This window comes from Aquila chrysaetos, chromosome 5 (assembly GCF_900496995.4).
Source record: "Aquila chrysaetos chrysaetos chromosome 5, bAquChr1.4, whole genome shotgun sequence".
Lineage (NCBI taxonomy): Eukaryota > Metazoa > Chordata > Aves > Accipitriformes > Accipitridae > Aquila > Aquila chrysaetos.
In genome coordinates, this window is record NC_044008.1 from 54,828,290 (window position 1) to 54,845,122 (window position 16,833).

At 42.2% G+C, this 16,833-nt stretch overlaps 1 protein-coding gene across 13 annotated transcripts in view; it reads left to right on the forward strand.

Annotated features, from left to right (window-relative positions):
- The window catches only part of CHD2 (chromodomain helicase DNA binding protein 2), a 91,596-nt gene that overhangs the window by 30,243 nt on the left and 44,520 nt on the right, over positions 1-16,833 (forward strand). For 8 of the 13 annotated variants that reach the window (XM_030015082.2, XM_030015083.2, XM_030015089.2 and 5 more), the window contains 2 exons: positions 1,341-4,542; positions 4,878-5,011. In XM_030015082.2, the coding sequence (XP_029870942.1) occupies positions 4,950-5,011 (62 nt within the window). In that variant the 5' untranslated portion in view covers positions 1,341-4,542; positions 4,878-4,949. Of the gene's footprint in view, positions 1-1,314; positions 4,547-4,877; positions 5,012-14,413; positions 14,642-16,833 lie in introns of those variants that run through there. The other 5 variants (XM_030015086.2, XM_041123840.1, XM_041123838.1 and 2 more) reach the window with 4 other exon arrangements.

The following is a 16,833-nucleotide window of genomic DNA, read 5'->3' on the forward strand; positions in this document are numbered from 1 at the left end:
CTATAGAGGAATATAAAACAGGACATAAGGGCAGTTGTGAAAGTCAGACTGAGGCTTGTAGCACTGGTTCCATTGCTGTTTGCTTTGCTGTAACTGGTTATTTTGAAATGAGAATGGGGAAACTGGAATGATGAGGGAGAGACCACTAGATGGCTCCACTGATTTTTGCTGTACTGTGGGTAATTTCTGTATCACTTGCTGTGAGAATCTGCCCAGGATTATCAGGGGAACAACATAGTGATGGAGTTGGCTTTCAGGCTAAAATGAGGTTAAAGCTATACACATTCAAAAAAATAAATTGACGTTTGAGTGCAGATACTCAAAATCATGAAGACATTTTAAAACCTTTTTTGTATGTCAGTCTCTTCTAGAGTTAACATTGGTTTTAAAATGATGTTCTTAACACTTAGTAACTTCCTGTACTTGATTTTTGCATGTTAGGAGGAGGAATTTTTTTTTTGCTTTTTAAGTACATGAGCTTATTTTTCCTGGAAGAAAATGTAAAGATGGGGATGTTTGGTTTGTATTTATCCATGTGGAAGTCGTTTGATCCGTTTGGTTTGTCACTCACCTGTGGGCTTGGTTGCTGTTACATGAAGAGTAAAGCTTGAATATGGATCAGGAGTGGCATGGTAGCCTTGCTAAAGGCAACTGGTGTAACTTGTTACCGTTTTCATCTGAGTTCTGACATGTCCTTTGCCACCAGTAACTAAACCAGTCATTCCATTTGTTTTATAAGTGTGTGTTTGCTGTTGCACTGTATGTCTTTCATGAGCTGGAAAACTGGGTTAAGATGGTGGAATGTCTTGTCTCCAGTCACCATCTGTATATATATATAAGAAACCAGTTTTCATGCCTATTACATTGGTTTTGATGGATCTATGTCTTTGAAGAAAGGAGCATTGGCAGTAGTTAAAAAATTTGGCTTATTACAATAAACTTGGTTTTCCACTAAGCAGTGTCGGCTTTAGTAGATGGATCAGTCCAATAAAGATGGTTGCCAGAGCAAATATCTCAGATTTCCCAGTATTGATTTCTCTAGTATTTTAACACTGTAGAGAAATCTAAAATGGAATTTATGGAGCCTGAAAGGGTTCTTGAACTTCCAATAGTTCTTCCTCTACTTCTTTATAGTTCTGGTTAAAGTTTGTATTTTTAACTCTTGAACTGATGATTTGACATTGTGTGTTCATGATAAAAGTAGATGTTCTGGAATGTGTAATATGGAATGAAGTGTCAGTTATATGTTTAAACTATCTTCAAGGTATGGTAGTTGAATGTCTTAGTTTAAAGATATGATCTGTATTCCAACAGCATTTTTCTTTTAATTTTCCATAAAGAATCCAATCAGATGAAGAGTGTCAAAAGGAGTCTACGAATGAGACACCAAGATGGGAGTTCCACTGTTGATTGAGAGGTTGAGGAAATGGACTAATGCATGAGTGCTGTGATATGTCTGTCCAAGAAAAGGATGTTAAAACATGGACTCTCGTGTTGTTAAACCAGAGAAGATCTGGGTTGTGATCATCCTATCAAAATGGACTTTGCACTTGAATTAATCAGGGGAATGCATCAGTGACTATCCAGTGATGGGTCTGTTTGAGGACTGGGTGGCAAAATTTTACTCTCAGTTGTGTATGCATAACAGGCAAATTCATTTGGTAAGAGATCTGTTGCTACCCCTTTGGAGAAATGTAATGTTTTTTTAAGTGACTTAATAAAAGGTTTTGGTTTCTTTCACACTTTGTGTTTGTCCTTTCTGGCTGAATATTTTTTTTTTATTGTGTTGATATTGAAGTGGGTTACGTTTTTGGTTGCTATTAAAGTGAGAAAACTAGCTGCTAAGCACTAAAGGCAAGGTAAATTTTTGTGCTGTACTTGATTTAAAATGTGTTTTTCATTTGCAAATTATGTTCACTTTGCCATGACTTCCAATGAATTTTTATTCACTGGTTTGTTCATTCAGGTGCTTAATGTTAGGGGTTTTTCAGTAGTTGGCTTATTGTCAGGGTACTTCTGCTGAACTTTCTGAAGTTATTTTAAGATGGTATTGATAACAACTGAAGGCTGGGCAAATAAGACAATAAATGAGTACTTGAATGTTTTGTGTAACTTTTTTAGGTATGCTTCTTTGGTTGTACATGGGTACAGAAACTTTTCAACAGACTTCCTGGACAACAGACTTCCTAAACAGTCTGTCTGATCTTAAAATTGTTCTTGTATGAGTGTCCAATCTGCTTCACCACTATTGAATGTAGGCTTAGCTGCATGACACTGTACCATGTATTTGATGAGAAAAAATGGAGTTATTTTTGGTACTGCTACAGATGACATGTTAACTTTTACAAATTTTAAAATGGTTCTAATGTTCAAAAAACAAATTTCCTTTCAAGTTTCTTGTGGATCAGATAGTTAAACTGTAGCTGCCTTCCTATGTATGTTTCACCTGAAATTCATAGTTGTCTTTGTTTTATGCTGCAGGGCCAAGTTGACAAACCTGGTGCTGAGATGACCTAGGTGTTTTCTTTTAAAAACAAACAACACACAAACAAAACCAAACAAATCCCCATTGTGTGTGTTTAACCATTTGGCTTGTTCAGACTTCTTTGTAAATATCTATTTTTACCATGATGAATTGTTTGTACCTGTTTAATCCCGCCATTTTGGTGATACATGCTTGCTCAAGTTTGGTTTTGCCATGTGTTATATGGTGGAGTTGGATACTGGGACCAACCTAAAGGGATCCCCATTCAGATGAGTGGATTTCCTTAGTGTTACCCCAGATTGCTTGGAATGGTCTTGTATGGTGTTTTTCAGTTCTTGTAGTTTAGGTGCAAGGGGTCTTCTGTAAATAATTGGTAAAGTGAAATTCTTTAAAATGGACTGTGGCAACAGAGCATTCCTTCTCAAACCCCTTGATGTGGAAAGATGGTAGGTTGTTGGAGGATGTGAATGGCAAGTGTGTGGAGGAGTTGACGGGGACTATCTTGGTTCTACTGGTGGAAGCTGTTTTTTTTAGGCTGTTGGGATGCTGTGCCATGGATGTCCCCAGAGAAGCCCAAACTAGCCCATTTACCCCCTTCCCCTCCAGCATTCCCCCAATGTCTGATTTCACTGTCTTGTTGTGCTGCTTACGAATATGCAAGATATCCTTGCACTTTAAGGAGTCTGTTGCTTGTGGAAAGACAACTGGTAGTGAGAATACAAGTGGTTAGGGGATGCTTGGATCTCCTCCGTTTCCTGTGTGATACATCCTCTCAGTACTAGGATGTTGTATTTGAGATGTTGCTTGATTTCCAGTTCTGCAGCTTGGCTATTATACGGCTTTAAAATTAATTTGTTGTGTTAAAATCTGTTAACGAACATTAATGGGTTAAGAAAGTGAATTAGAAATAACCCTTTTAATGGTGTCAGACTTAACTTTACAGTAGTGCCTTTGCATAACTGATGAAAATTGTGTAGCTGTTGGGATTTTGTTGTTGGGGAGAACCACTAGGGAGGCGCTGTCGAGCTGGAGGGGGTTGTCAGCCATGCGGGGCTTGCTTAGGAGCGTCTGACGCCCATGTCCCAAGCTTTAAGTGCAAGTGTTGGGTGACGAATGGTGGAGCTATTGTCTGGGGGTACTGCCACTGAATTGAAAAAAAGCTACCCCTTGGGTGGGGTGAGCCCCAAGGTGGGTTGTTGCTGGCTGCATGGCTGTTAGCTCCACTTCCATTCTTTCAAAATGGCTTGTAACAGCACCACTTCCTGTCCAGGGAGGAAGTAATTTTAGCCCAGGCACTGAAATATTTAGCAAATCTTTAAAACAAAAGGCACAAATTCCATTTCTTTCTGGTTTCAAAAGGGTGCCTGAGCCACATGGGGTTAAGGTGCCCCTTCAGCTGGGGTAGTTGGAAGAAGCCAGGGCTGTGGGGGTAGCAGGCACCCTTTAGGTGGAGGCTATCTCTTTTTTTGGTAGAAATGAAGGGGTGGGTCTATGGTACATCACCTGAGTTGTGGGGTAAATGTAGAGAGTGTCAATCAAAGGCAGAGCTCAGAGCTGGGAAGGAGCTCTAGATGGCGGCTGTGCCTTAGAGAGAGCGCGCTCAGCTCCGTGCCTTCCCCAACACTTTACGCAACTTTCCCTAACTTTCGGGCAGCCTCAGGGGGCCCCCACAGCCCCTTGCCTCTCCTAGGCACTAATCGGGGGCCGAGCGGACCTTTTTCGGGCAGAAAAGCAGCTTTTGAGGGCTCCCTTTTCGTGCCTTGCTGGAAAGAAGAAGCCGTGGAGAGAGCCCAGGTCGTTGTTTTTCCAGCTTAGAAGCCATGGCGTACCTCCATTTTTGTGCGCTCTCCTAATGAGCTTTTTCCCCCGGACATTTTTGTACTAATTATCGCTTCTTTTGCTTTATCAGCGGCATATTTTTGGGATTAGAATATATATTTTTTTTCATTCTCTGAAATTCGTATTTTATCATTGTAACTTTAAATATTTTGGATCTAATGTTTTTCCACTACCCGAAACTAATATCGACTTGGTCCTGGCGGCGGTGCATGGATCAGGTAGGTGAGCAATTAATAATAATAATTTTTAGATTTCTGCCGTTTTGAGTACTTTGATTTTCGACCGATTTGAGCTGTATTGGGATGACGCAATAAGATACAGAGATTATTTGCATCCAGTGTTACTTTGGGAAAGTTTGCAGGATGCTTCTCTACTGTGTTTATTCTCGGATTTTTCTTCTAAAAACGATTATTTGTTTTAAATCTCCGTTTTGCCGTGTTGATCAGTGTTGTGTATTGTTATAACAATATCATTGCAGCGTCAGGACTTTGTTCCTGATAATGAAAGCCAGTGAAACGAACTGGGACCTTACCTTTCTTTCAACTTTTGACAGTAAATACCTGGGCACAGGACTTCAAAGCAAACAGACACCCCTGACCCCCTCTTAATATTTAAGAATAAAAAGATGATGAGAAATAAGGACAAAAGCCAAGGAGAGGAGGGTTCAGTCCACAGCAATGCATCGAGGTATGATCTATCAACTTACTTTTTTTTTTTTTTTTTTTGCAAAACCTGTGAATACCCTGTTTACTTTGACAGCTTTGGGTTACTGTCGGTGCTTAATACAAAACATTTTACGGATTTTGCTTCCTTTTTAAGGAATGACCTTGAGATTGTTAGCATGCCACACCCTAATTTTTTTTGGTAGCAATTTCTGAAAGTTGTGTTGTGACTTAAGGGCCCATGTCATAGTCAAAAGGTACTGTACCTTTATTCAGGGGAGCCCTTTCCTCTGTATTATGTTTTTCCAGCTTTTGAATTTCAGTTTTTAGGTTTTTTGTGCTGTGAAAAATGACCTTGTCGGTTAGGCATTGCTGCATTGCACCATTTTACATACAAGGCAAATTTTTCTTTGAAGAATCTTAGAAGTCTAAACTTTAACTGAGGGCCATACAGAAGCCTGGTGTAGTAGTAAATTATAGTAAATAGACACAAGAAAAAGTTACATGAATGAAAAAAAGCTCATTTTAAAATATAAACTGGAAAGTGCCTGTTTGTCTGATACTCCTTACTTCAAATTTTATTTGAGCTTGTAGAACTTTGATACTGTTTAGGTATTTTAGAATATTTTTATACAATTTAACCAGACTTTCTCCTGCTGGTGATAGCATTTCGTATCATAAAATATATGCTGGGACTGTTAACAAGAGGCTCCAAATGCTTTGCTTGTTTGTTTAATGTATTTTTTGCTCAGAGTGTTTTTATTTACTTTTGTTGAGTAATGAGATTCTTTACAGATTTTTATAAACTTAACCTTGATGTGGGAAAAGTATGAAATACTGGAAATGTTTGTTTGCTAGGAATGCAGAAGTATAATTACTGAATTGCTCATTTTGTATTTAAAGGGTCGGCTTTTTCAAAAATTGGAAATTAAACTATATGCATTTTTGTTTTCTGGTTTGTAAATACACTTGAGTTTTGCATTTTGTTAATTTTAATTGAATCGTGGCCTGTTTATTTTTCTCTGGTGTTGTCTTCAATAATTTTTAACCAACACTAATAAAAAAGAATTCTGAACTGTCTGTTGTATCACATGTGCTCTATGTGATGTTTGCAGGTGTTTGAATAGTATTCTTGATGTCCAGTATTTAACCTTCCTTAAACACACAAACTTGAAATGCTGTGGGAATGTATATATATTATCAAATTACTGTAACCTTCTAGCATAAACTTGGATGGTATTTTGGATGTATTAAAATTGCAGTCAAATTTTAAATCCTAAAATGGATATGGGTAAGTTTGTTTAATTTGAAATTATTATTAACTAAATCAGCCTCAGGGACTGTTGAACCATTACATACAGCACCCATACAGACCTTTTATAATAATGCAGTTTAAAAACACACCAGACTTTGAAACCATGCTATCTTTATATTACTGTAAATACTGCACACAAAATATTGCTTAAAAAGTCAGTTTTAAAAAAAATTACTAATGATTCAGCTTATTTAAGTCTTTATGCTTTTTTTTTTAAGTGCAGATTATCAGCAAGAGCAATAATGGGTATAATTTGTTCAGGAAATCTAAACTAAGGTATTTTATCGGTGTTAGAACTATTACGCTAAATAGGAGATTAAACTGCAGACATCTAGCAGTAGTTCCACAGAATGAAGACCTTTGGGTTTTTTGTCCTTAGGGGTATTATATTTGCATAGTGTCTCATGTGTGCTTTTGGTGTTTTCCTTGAAAGGTTATTTATCATAATTGATCAATTTACATGTAACACCTGTTGTGTGAGGTTACCCTTCTCCCCCTTCACAATTTTTTCTCAAAATAAACCTGCTGTGGGTAACATCCACTCACTTGAAATGTGGGAACAATCGAGCACAGGGTATTTGTAAGTGAGCCCTGTCGAGCTTATTTTTGAGCTGTGAGTCAGCTGAATGTCGTAAAATGGGCTTTACTTCCTGAGGTTGACTTGAAGTTGTAGGGGAAATGATTTCTAGGAAGTAAAGCCACCACTTTGCTTTACTGTAGTCCAGAAATGCACTGATGTCTGCACTTCATGTGCTGCTGGCCAGCTTTCTCCCTAGTTGTGAGACCAGCTCAGCATTTGTGGAAATAGGTGAAGTCCTGTTACACAAATCCTGGTGGGAGGCCTGGGTGATGGAGACGGGTGGGAAAGGTAGATATGGCTGGTGCCATTCACCTGGGCTGGAGAAGCAAAAATGCAGGATGAAAGGAAGGTGTCAAAGCAGAAGAAAATGTAATTCCTATACACCACCTTAGTGTCCTAACTGGGGAATATGTTTGGAATTGATTCCTACCTTTCCTGTCCTAAGAAAGCGCAAAGGTATATATGCTGAATAAACAAAAATACCTGAGAATTGTCCCAAACCAGATGATTATTCTTGGGGAGGAAAATGGCGTTAACTCTTTACGGTTTGTAAAGCTGAGGGGTGTACTTGGTGCCTTTCTAGATGAACAGGAACACCCGTCCTTTATGTAAATCTTTCCAAACTTGAAGCTGATTGACTTCATGCAACTTTCTCCTCCTTGGATAAAAGTTGGTACGCTGCAGTTACTAATAACCACTACCTGTGTACCTGGGACTTGCATTAAATAATTGGGCGAAATCCTGGTGTGTTTTCTAGCATCTTCTGTGCTGCATTTCTGAAAGGCAGGTGGTGTGAGAGGGTACATCCATGGTGCAACCCTCACGTGAACTTCAGAGGTGAGAGGCAGGCTGGGGTCCCCCTGAAGTTCGGGACTGAGTTTTGTAGGGGATAGCAAGTAACATGCGGTGGATACGTTGTTCTTCTAGTTTCTCCTGGCCCGTGTCTGTTGCAGTTGCTGTTGCACCTCCTAAATGCCCTGGTGTGGGAATGGTTTCTGCTACAGAAGCTGCAGGGCTGAACAAACCCTTGCATCTGTATCCAGCTCTTGCCTTCTCTAGCACCAAACCATCATTTTTTTGGGGGAAAAAAGGTTGGGGTGGGTTAGATCTCAGCCTGTTTTCTGTTCAGAGAGGTGGAAGTCTGAGGTCTGAAATGGTGGGTTTTTTGCTCAGTGGCCACCTTACAGAGGCAGAGTGCTCTGCAGCGTGTGCTGCAGCCTTCGCAGAGCAGAACACCCTCGTTTTACGTGGCAGCCATTTTATGAAGATGTAGTTACACACGAAAGAAGAGGATTTGGGGGGCGGGGGGAGGAGGGAAACGAAGAGGTTAAACAAAAATTGCCCTCCCTGGCTGCCGATGACAGCCGAGGGCATCCCTTTCCCGTTTCGGTGGTGCTCGGGAAGCCCCCGTTCCCTGTGAAAGGAGAGGGGAAGGCTGCACTGCCTGGCATTTTGGTGCGGGTCCAGTTGAGTCACAAAATGGCTGTTCCTTTGTGCCGCATAGCTGACAGACATACTGCATTGCACTGTGTGTACTCTAAAAACAGCAGGAAGTTGCTGGTGGGGAGTTCAAAGGCCATCTTGTGCTCGCTGGGGACGGCGATTGGCTGCGCTCGCCTGGTAACAGGCGGCCGGCGGCGGCGGCGGCTGGCGCGGAGGCAGAGCTGTGCCTGCGCGTGATGGCTGCGCGCGCCGCGCCGCCTCTCCCACGCCTGCCCCGGGCTCTGCTGGGCTGTACTGGGCTGTACTGGGAGCGTGGCCCTGGAACGGGTGGCCGCCGCTGCCTGCCCTCGCTTCCTCTCATCTGGCGGGCGCGGGCTTTTATTTTAGTTTTTTTTTTTTTTTTTTTTTTTTTTTAAATAGCGCAGGCTATTTTGAGAAGCAAGTGACTTGAAAAGGAGCAGGGTTATTTTTGGTGCGGCTTTTTGCTTTTTTTTTTTTGCTTTTTTTTTTTCTTTAACTTCAAAAGGAATTGCAGAATATAGTAGTATTCCTGGAACATCTGGCTTTTTTTTATAGCATTATGGCTTTCAGCATCCTTAAATCACTAAAGCTCACTCTTGATTTCAATGTGCATTTTGCAAAAGATTTTTTTTTTTTTTTTGAGCCGAGTGGAAACATTAAACACATTTCTTAAACTGCTTTTAACTATGGGTTTCAGCTTTTCATCCAGGCTGACCGGTTTATTTTTTAGCTGTTGCGGCCATCGTGTATGTACAGAGTCTTTCAGTTTCATTTGCACTGCTGGATTCTTTAACAAGGATTTTTTTTTATTTCCTCCCTTTTTAAGCTTTAACCCTTTACGAAACTGTCTGGAGGCTTTTTGGGAAAGGGAAAAGGCTTGGTCAGTGCAGGAGACAAAAGGAATAATGTGCAAGGAATTCATATGAATAATGATGTAATCTGTGTGCAGCACAAAGGAGATTGTTCTTGTTTTGCTTTGTTACTTCTGTTTCACATTACCCTCTCGAAGGAAGCAGTCTCATCTAATTACGAATGCACAATTCTGAGACTTTCAACTTCTCTGTTTCCTGTTTTGTGATTGCTGCCAGGAATGGATACAATACATATAGTGCTATAAAAAAGGCTCACCAACTGCAAGAAGCTACATTTAGCTGAAATTTAATCTCTTCTGGATTGTTCTTTTTAGTGAAACATCTTAAGATAATTAATCAAATTTTATGTAGTCTCTAAATGCATGACTGTTTTGCTGAATAAAAATGGAAAAACAGGATTAAAGAGCTCACCTGGGTAATTCTGTAACCCTGCAGAAATGCTTCTGTGGCACACGGTGTGTGCTGCTGCCAGGACATTGCTATGCTTGTGTGCACGTGCACGCATGCATGCTCCCACACCGCTCCTGCCTGAATTTACTAGTGCCTTCAGCCAAGAGAAGTTGATGTGGCTGAGATTGTAGATTAGAGCCTGTTCCGCTTTCTGTTGGGTTGATGTTTCACCTGCTGTACTTTGAGGGCAACAGTTACCCTTATCTGTACCTTCCCCCATTTCCTATATGAGCTGAAGCTGAACTCTCTCACGGCTCAGGGAGAAATAATGTTGTGTTGCAGTGCCACAGGGTCATACCCCGACGGCTTGTAGGGGATGGCACTTCTGAGAACACAGGATCTCACGTGTGTGTCTTGGGAGCAGCGTGGCTGTCTGCATTTGGGCTACAATAACCGCATTTGCATTGAAACAAACATTTCCACTGTTAACTTTGTGTTAGAGCTTTGAGAGGGCTCAGAGGGAAGGCCAGGGAGGCAGTGATGATTAATTTTAATCTTTCCAACTCGGTATAGGGAGAAACCACTTCCCAACTTTGTTTTCATGTTTCACCCCTCAGAAAGCTGTTCATATGATTAGCAGGTTATTGAGTTGCCAGGTCTGTCTCTGAGGAATTTTTATACTGACATGTCTCTCTATTCAGGCTTATCACTGCTAGTTTTAAGGAGCAGATGAGGGTACCAGTGGCAGATGCAGTGAGACCAGCTGTGTGGTTAAGTACCTGGGACTGTCAGCAGGAGTGTAGGGACTGAACTGAAGCTTCTGGTGCCATGGCCTTGTTTCTTTTGAACTTGAAACAGCTAAAGTAAGCCCATTTTGGGTGGGTTTGGCAGCTTATGCTGAAATTGCATCCCTGATACATAACCTGGAAGTGTGTTATATCCACTGTATCTTGTTTCGTGTTGCAGACAACAGTTCCAGCAGGAATTGCAGTGTTAAATTAGGCCCTTAAATTCTGAAGATAGAGAAGTGCTTCTAAATCTCCCATTGCCCCTAGCTGAAATCCAGCTCAGGAAGGTGGTGACAATGGATGGGGAAAGATTCTGTTCTGCATTATCTCTCCTCTCCTTCAAGGAAAACAAAATACAAACAGAAAGGCACTGGGGGAGGAGGTGGCCTGGATTACCATAATTAGATATAGGAAGCCTTGTAGAAAAGGATGTACTGTTCTACTGACATGGTGTCTTACATGTATTTTTCTGGTGTGTTTTTATTAAAAGATGTGTGCTGAAATGCCATTTGAAGATGCTCTTTCAACAGGTGGTGGTGTGCTTGTAGAATCTGCCTTTTTATCCTGTAAAGGATCCTTGAAATCAAAGCAAAAAAGACTAGATGAAAAATTCACACCTAGTGACTTGCAATGAAGCTTTTGTAAGTCTGTCATGCTGTTAATGCCTCCTTTTTCTTGGAGCAAGGAGTGTCTTGTGGATATAATAAGAAGCAAAATGTTCATGAGCCTTTCCAAAAGTGCGGTAACTCTTACTACATCACTGCTTGTAAATTATAATTTTCAATATACAGCTTGCTTTATATTTACCTGTGGGCTGAGATAATCTACGCTGTAGTATATGTGTTTTTCTGGCCTTGACTTCTAAGGTTAAAAAAATAAAAAGTTTGAAACAGTGATCTCAGATTCCCTTCTGGTATTGTGCTGGTAATGCTCGCGTGGCGTTTCGTCTTGGCAGGGCTTCTGTGGAGTATGTTTGCCAAGCGCCTGGTGCTTCACAGACGGGATGCTGAACACTTCATTGCTCACGAACCTTTACCCTGGCTATGAACAAGTGTGTTGCAATGTCAAGAATCCACTGACTCCAAACACCTGGCTCCTTAGGAAAAAGTTGTGTTGTAATTATTTATGTTTCTTGCAAGTTTTATTGCTAGGTATAGATGACTTAATGGAATTGCTAATATATTTATTACAGGAGTCATTTGCATCTCTTTCATGAGGAGGAACCTCTGCTGTTAACTACAGAGTTGTCACCAGTTGAGAGCTTTGAATGCCATGTGCTCTCTGTAAAAGGGAGGCTTACTGATGAGCCTTAAATCTCTTGGTTAAAAACAGCTTTTAACAGTCACTTGGAATAAAACCCTCAGGCCAGGTCAGGCTCCCCTCTTCTGAACTGCAGATCACCTGGAACCAGAAAGGAATTTGTGCACCTTCATGTATTTGTTAATGATTTTGGGTCCTAAATGTCCATATTACTGCATTTCTTTAATCTGTTAGGTCTTAAAGGAAGTTTGCAAATGTTAAAGGAGAAAAAACAACCACCCTTTCTCTACTAATTTAAACCAAAATTGTGTGTGCGCACTCTAATGCCCCCCTGCCCCTGCAACTACATGTCCTTTGCAAAAAGTGGGATGCTGCCTGCGTGCAGATTTCCCTTTGTGCTGCCACTGAGCTTTAGCCTGGCTGTCCCCTGCTGCCACAAAGCAGAAGCTGTGGCTGCAATGGCAGAGGGGCACGGGGAGTTAACCCCTCCCTGCCTGCCGTCGGCCTTGCGGGAAGGTGTGTACCTCTGGGCGTCGGGAGGGTCTCAGCGTGGGTGCTGCCAGGAGCCAGCCCGGGTCCTGCGGTGGGTGCTGGATGTGGAGCGCTGAAACGCTCTGCCGCCTTCCCGGGGAGGGAGAGGTGGGCCCTTTTCCAAACCCTGAGAACTGCAATTGTCCTTCCCTTTCTGTGCAGGGGAGGGGAAGGATGCTGCCTTTGGAGATTCTCAATGGCGCTCCTTAATCAAGCAGACAGGTTTTGACTCCTTTTGTCACTGTGCTGTTTTGTTTTTTTCTTTTCTTTTTTTCTTTTCCCACTAAACATCCCAAGCGTTTTCAGCCTCTGGCTCAAAGATCAGAGAGCAAGAGAGCCAGCTCTCCTAATCGTGAATGAACTGTTCGATTTGCTTGCTTGTGCAAGCATAATGTGGTGTCTTTGTAGTGGAGGGGAAAAAAAAAAACCACAAACCCAACACTTTTGGAAAATACTTGTCATTCAAGATAACCCAACGTGCTTTACTGGGAGCTGCAGCAGAGCAGTGAGGGATATATTTAGCTCACTGTGTGCTCAGGATTGCTTTGCCTTTGGCGTTTGGGAGTCCTGTGCTGGGGCAAGTAGCAGTGGCCAGAATGTGTGTGAAGATTTCCTTCTGCCTCCTCCCCTTCCCCTCCTTTGAGCCAGGCTGGAAACCTGCACAACCCAATTCAGATGGTCATTTAGATAGGATACCTGCTGAGTGCATAATCCCTCAGTTGTTACAGTAGCACCATGGTCCTATTGTGCCTAGTGCTGCGTAAGTGTAATTAACACCCTACCTCTGCAAGCAAGGTTTGCAGGCGCATGTGGAAGAACTGTATATTCCCCATGGTAACTCTTCTCACTTGCCTATTTAAGAAAAAAAGCTGCTGGTCACAAAAGGAGCTTGGGGAATTTTTTTTTTTTTTTTTTTTTTTTTTTGAAGGACATGTTGGTTATTCGGCAGGGGCAGCCCTGTAACCTGGGGAATGTTTGTTGTGCCCCTTGAAAGCCTGCCCAGAGTTGGCCAAATTATATTGTCAGTATACAAAGTTGTTTGAGACTTGCTTCTAAACAGTATGAAAAGGCTGGCTGTGTTTTTAGTATATTCTAGTTTAAGTTCCTACTTTGAGACAGATCATTGTTAGAAATACATACCAAGCATGGGTACGGATAGTAGAGTAGCAGGAATATTTTTCCTCCTTCCCCTCCATTTCTACTTTTGCCTGCAGAAAATAAGTTGGGAAAAGCTCTTTCACCGACTGACCCTTCTCAATGCTTATCACTCAGAAAATCTTTGCCTTGGGAGACAGGCAAGCACCAATCACTCTTTTTAATAGACTTTTAGAATAAAATAAAGGGAACTCAGAAAGCTAGGAATGAATTTATCTTTAGTATCACAATCTGAGTGTCGTTTGCTTAGCTCTCCTGCAAGCTCCGTGTGCTGTTTGTATGGGCTTGGCTACACTTACTATAGCATTTGCTCATGTTTTTTTCCCCAAGGCAAGGGATAGATCCCATGAAGTTCTCAGTCCTCTGTGGTCCACATATTATCCCCTCGTTATCAAGTGTTATCCCCTCTTCATCGGATGATCTATGGCCAGAATCAGTCTTGTGTTTCCCTATCTTGTTTAGCCTAGAGGTGAAATTTGGCTTGGTGCTTTCTTACAGCTACTGTGTGACTTGGGTACATGCATCAACATTAACTGATGGTGCTTGTTTTAATTTGCAATGTATGTAGGCATTTCGTATATGTTCATATATAGTAATAGGGAACATCACATTTATAGATCAAATATTCGAAGGAAATGTTGTGGTATCCAGCTGAGTCAGCGTATTAGCATCTTCTGTGGTTTGTCGCTGTCCCTTTGTGTATGCAACAGTCTGTGTGTAGGTCACTTTAGGAAGACATGTGTGTTTAAATAGCTTTAAATTGGTAGCCTTCACTGGCTTTGCTGATCTGTGTTTTGGAGTAAATCTCCCTTTTCTCCTCTGCAACTCATCTGGGCTGCCAAATGTAGTATAATTCCACTATCCCTGGTTCCTCTAAAGGCTTGGTCCTGATCTTACTTGCTAAGCCGACAGAGACCTATTTTGCTGTTTCTCTGGGCTGGTCTTCTGATGTGTTACCAAGTTCAAGTGGCTCATGGGGGAGTCCAGCGGCCCAGTCCGTGCTGGCAGAGGAAGAAGGTGAGTACTGGGAACACGGGCTGTGGAGTGAGGATGGGTGGGAGAGGGGAGGGGCTGTCTCCCCGCTACCTGCCTTTGGCCTTTTGGTGGCAGGAAGCCGAGATGGGCTTGGATGCCTGGCTGTCAGTTACCCACAGGACACGCGAAGCTGTGTCCAGCAACACATAGGGGTTAAGTGTATGTTTGCCGGAGGGGAACAATAAACTTGGTTTCTGATATTATCCAGCCCCTGATGTTATCTAGCCTTGGGAGTTTGTGCCAAGGACCTTCTTGAGCCTGCACGGTGTGGTTTTGCTGGTGCTGAGTCCCTGTTGAGCTTGCAAAGCCCAGTGGAACATTGCTGTTTGGATTCAAACTTGTTTAGATTCAAAATGTTCACAACAATTCTTAAAGCTAGGAGGAGCTTGGCTTGTGGGAGGGTCTTGGGTCATTAATCCTCCTTTATCCCCCTGGCTGAATTCAACTTCTGTTCATCAAAAGCCAAATTTTAAAGTCTGGGGCAGAATGGTCTTAGTTAGAGCCATTCCCTTGTCAGCTCTTGGAAATGCGTATTGGGTCATTTTTTCAGCTTGTCGTGCACCTTCTGGAAATATATATACTGTTTGTACTTGTTGAGAGCTTATAAAAGGTTTTGTTGCTGTTAGCAATGATGATCCCCTATAAAATGAAGTCATAAGTGAAATATTAAACACTAAGGCTGGAGGCTTCAGGCATGCTCTAATTGCCTTGTAAACTTAGATGCCCAATTGTAAAGGGTCTTATCGCTGCTGTTCAGCTACTTATTTCTTGGAAGGAAAGTGTCCTTCTTGGTAAGGGATGATTTGGTTTTCTTCTTCCTCAGGCCAAGAGCAGGCTCTTAATTAAAACAGAATTATAGCCTGAAGTATTTCTTAGAAACCAGGGGAACGTATTTGGCTGAGTGTTAGCAGATCTCAATTTTTATAGGAGTTTCTCACTTCAAGGGAGTTACCAACAGTCCAGCTGTAGCTTTCTTGATGTTCATGGGTGTTTCTCTGCCGAATTTAGTGAAGGTTGGACTGGTTGAATCGTGACTTTTGCGACAATTAATTATAGCTTATCCCCCACTTACAGTTTAATTGAAAGTAGGTCTTGTTTGGATGTTAACTTAGGGGGATTAAAGCAGGGCATATTCCAAAAATAGCTTCTGAAGAGAGGACTTAAATCTCCCGTTGTGTACAGTGTAAGGCCTGACTTGACATACAATGTTGCTAATCCTTCATACTCTGTTGGCAGGTAGAAATGCTTCCTGATTGTCTCGGTGGTAGAAACCGAGGATTCTTTTATGGAATTAGCCTTTTCAGTTCTCTTTTTTTTTTTTATTCTATCAATGTAGAAATAAAGACAAGCACATATCCTTTTGCCTTTATAACAGGTTGTTTATTAAAAAAGAATTATTTGCAACAACCTTCAAAAGGACATATGACTTCTCATCTACATTTCCTTCCTTAGTAGGGCAAGCACATGCATACTTGTACATGCAGATGTGAATGTCATCTATCTGTCACTAGAGAAGCTGCCCTCTTTTCAGATGACACCGTTCACATCTTGAAAAAAATATAGTGTCCGGATAATGTTGTGGATAAAGCACATGAATTACAGCTATTGATGTGCAGAAAGGCTGTGTCCCTGTGTCCTTGAAATAAAGTTTAGGGCCTTGAGAAACAAAGAGCTCCAGAGTGGGAGGAGGCCAGTAATTACAGTTCTGCCTTTAAACAAATACTGCCAAAGCTGTCTGGCCTCAGTCTAGCCTGGGTTGTTATAATTTCTTCCAGCTATTGCTAATAAATCTGATTGAAGAAAAGTGTCTTCCTCTTTCATGTGTCCCCGTGGAACATGGGATGCCAACATGACTCAACCAGAGCCTGATGTTGCCACTTTGCGTCGTGACAGTAGAGGTTTGGATGCCTCCGGATCCCATTCTTTCGCGGAGGTCGAGCCTCTGTCCCTGCAGGAGGCTCTGCGGGACAGTGTCCTGCCGAGCCCTGCCCGTGGAAACTGGCTGTCCCCAGAGCTGCTGGAGCGTTGTTTCCTTGAGTGGTGTGGCAATGCTTCCTAATCAAATTCCCTTGGTTTTCTTGAAAAAATCCTGAAACTCTGAAAATTCTCCAGCGCAGAAGTTTCATCACTCACTCCAAGTAGACTCAGTTGCAAAGCCACGTGTTCGAGCGGGACATTGGGAGCAGATGTCAGCAGATCTGTGAACGTGCTCAACGAGAAACCGTGCGGAGGGCGGCAGGCGAGCGGGGAGACGCGGTGGACGGTGCTGGCGATGGGGTGTAGCAGGAGAGCACAGCGATGGAGGGCTGTGGTAGAGAAGAGGGGACTGGAAGTTGCAGAAAACGTAGAGGAAGGGACAGGCGGTGGCAGGGTGTAGTGAGACGGCTGTGCGTGGGGCTGTGCCTTTGGTTGTTGTGGACAGGGGTAGGACAGGCGGGAGCGAGCGGGTGGCCTGGA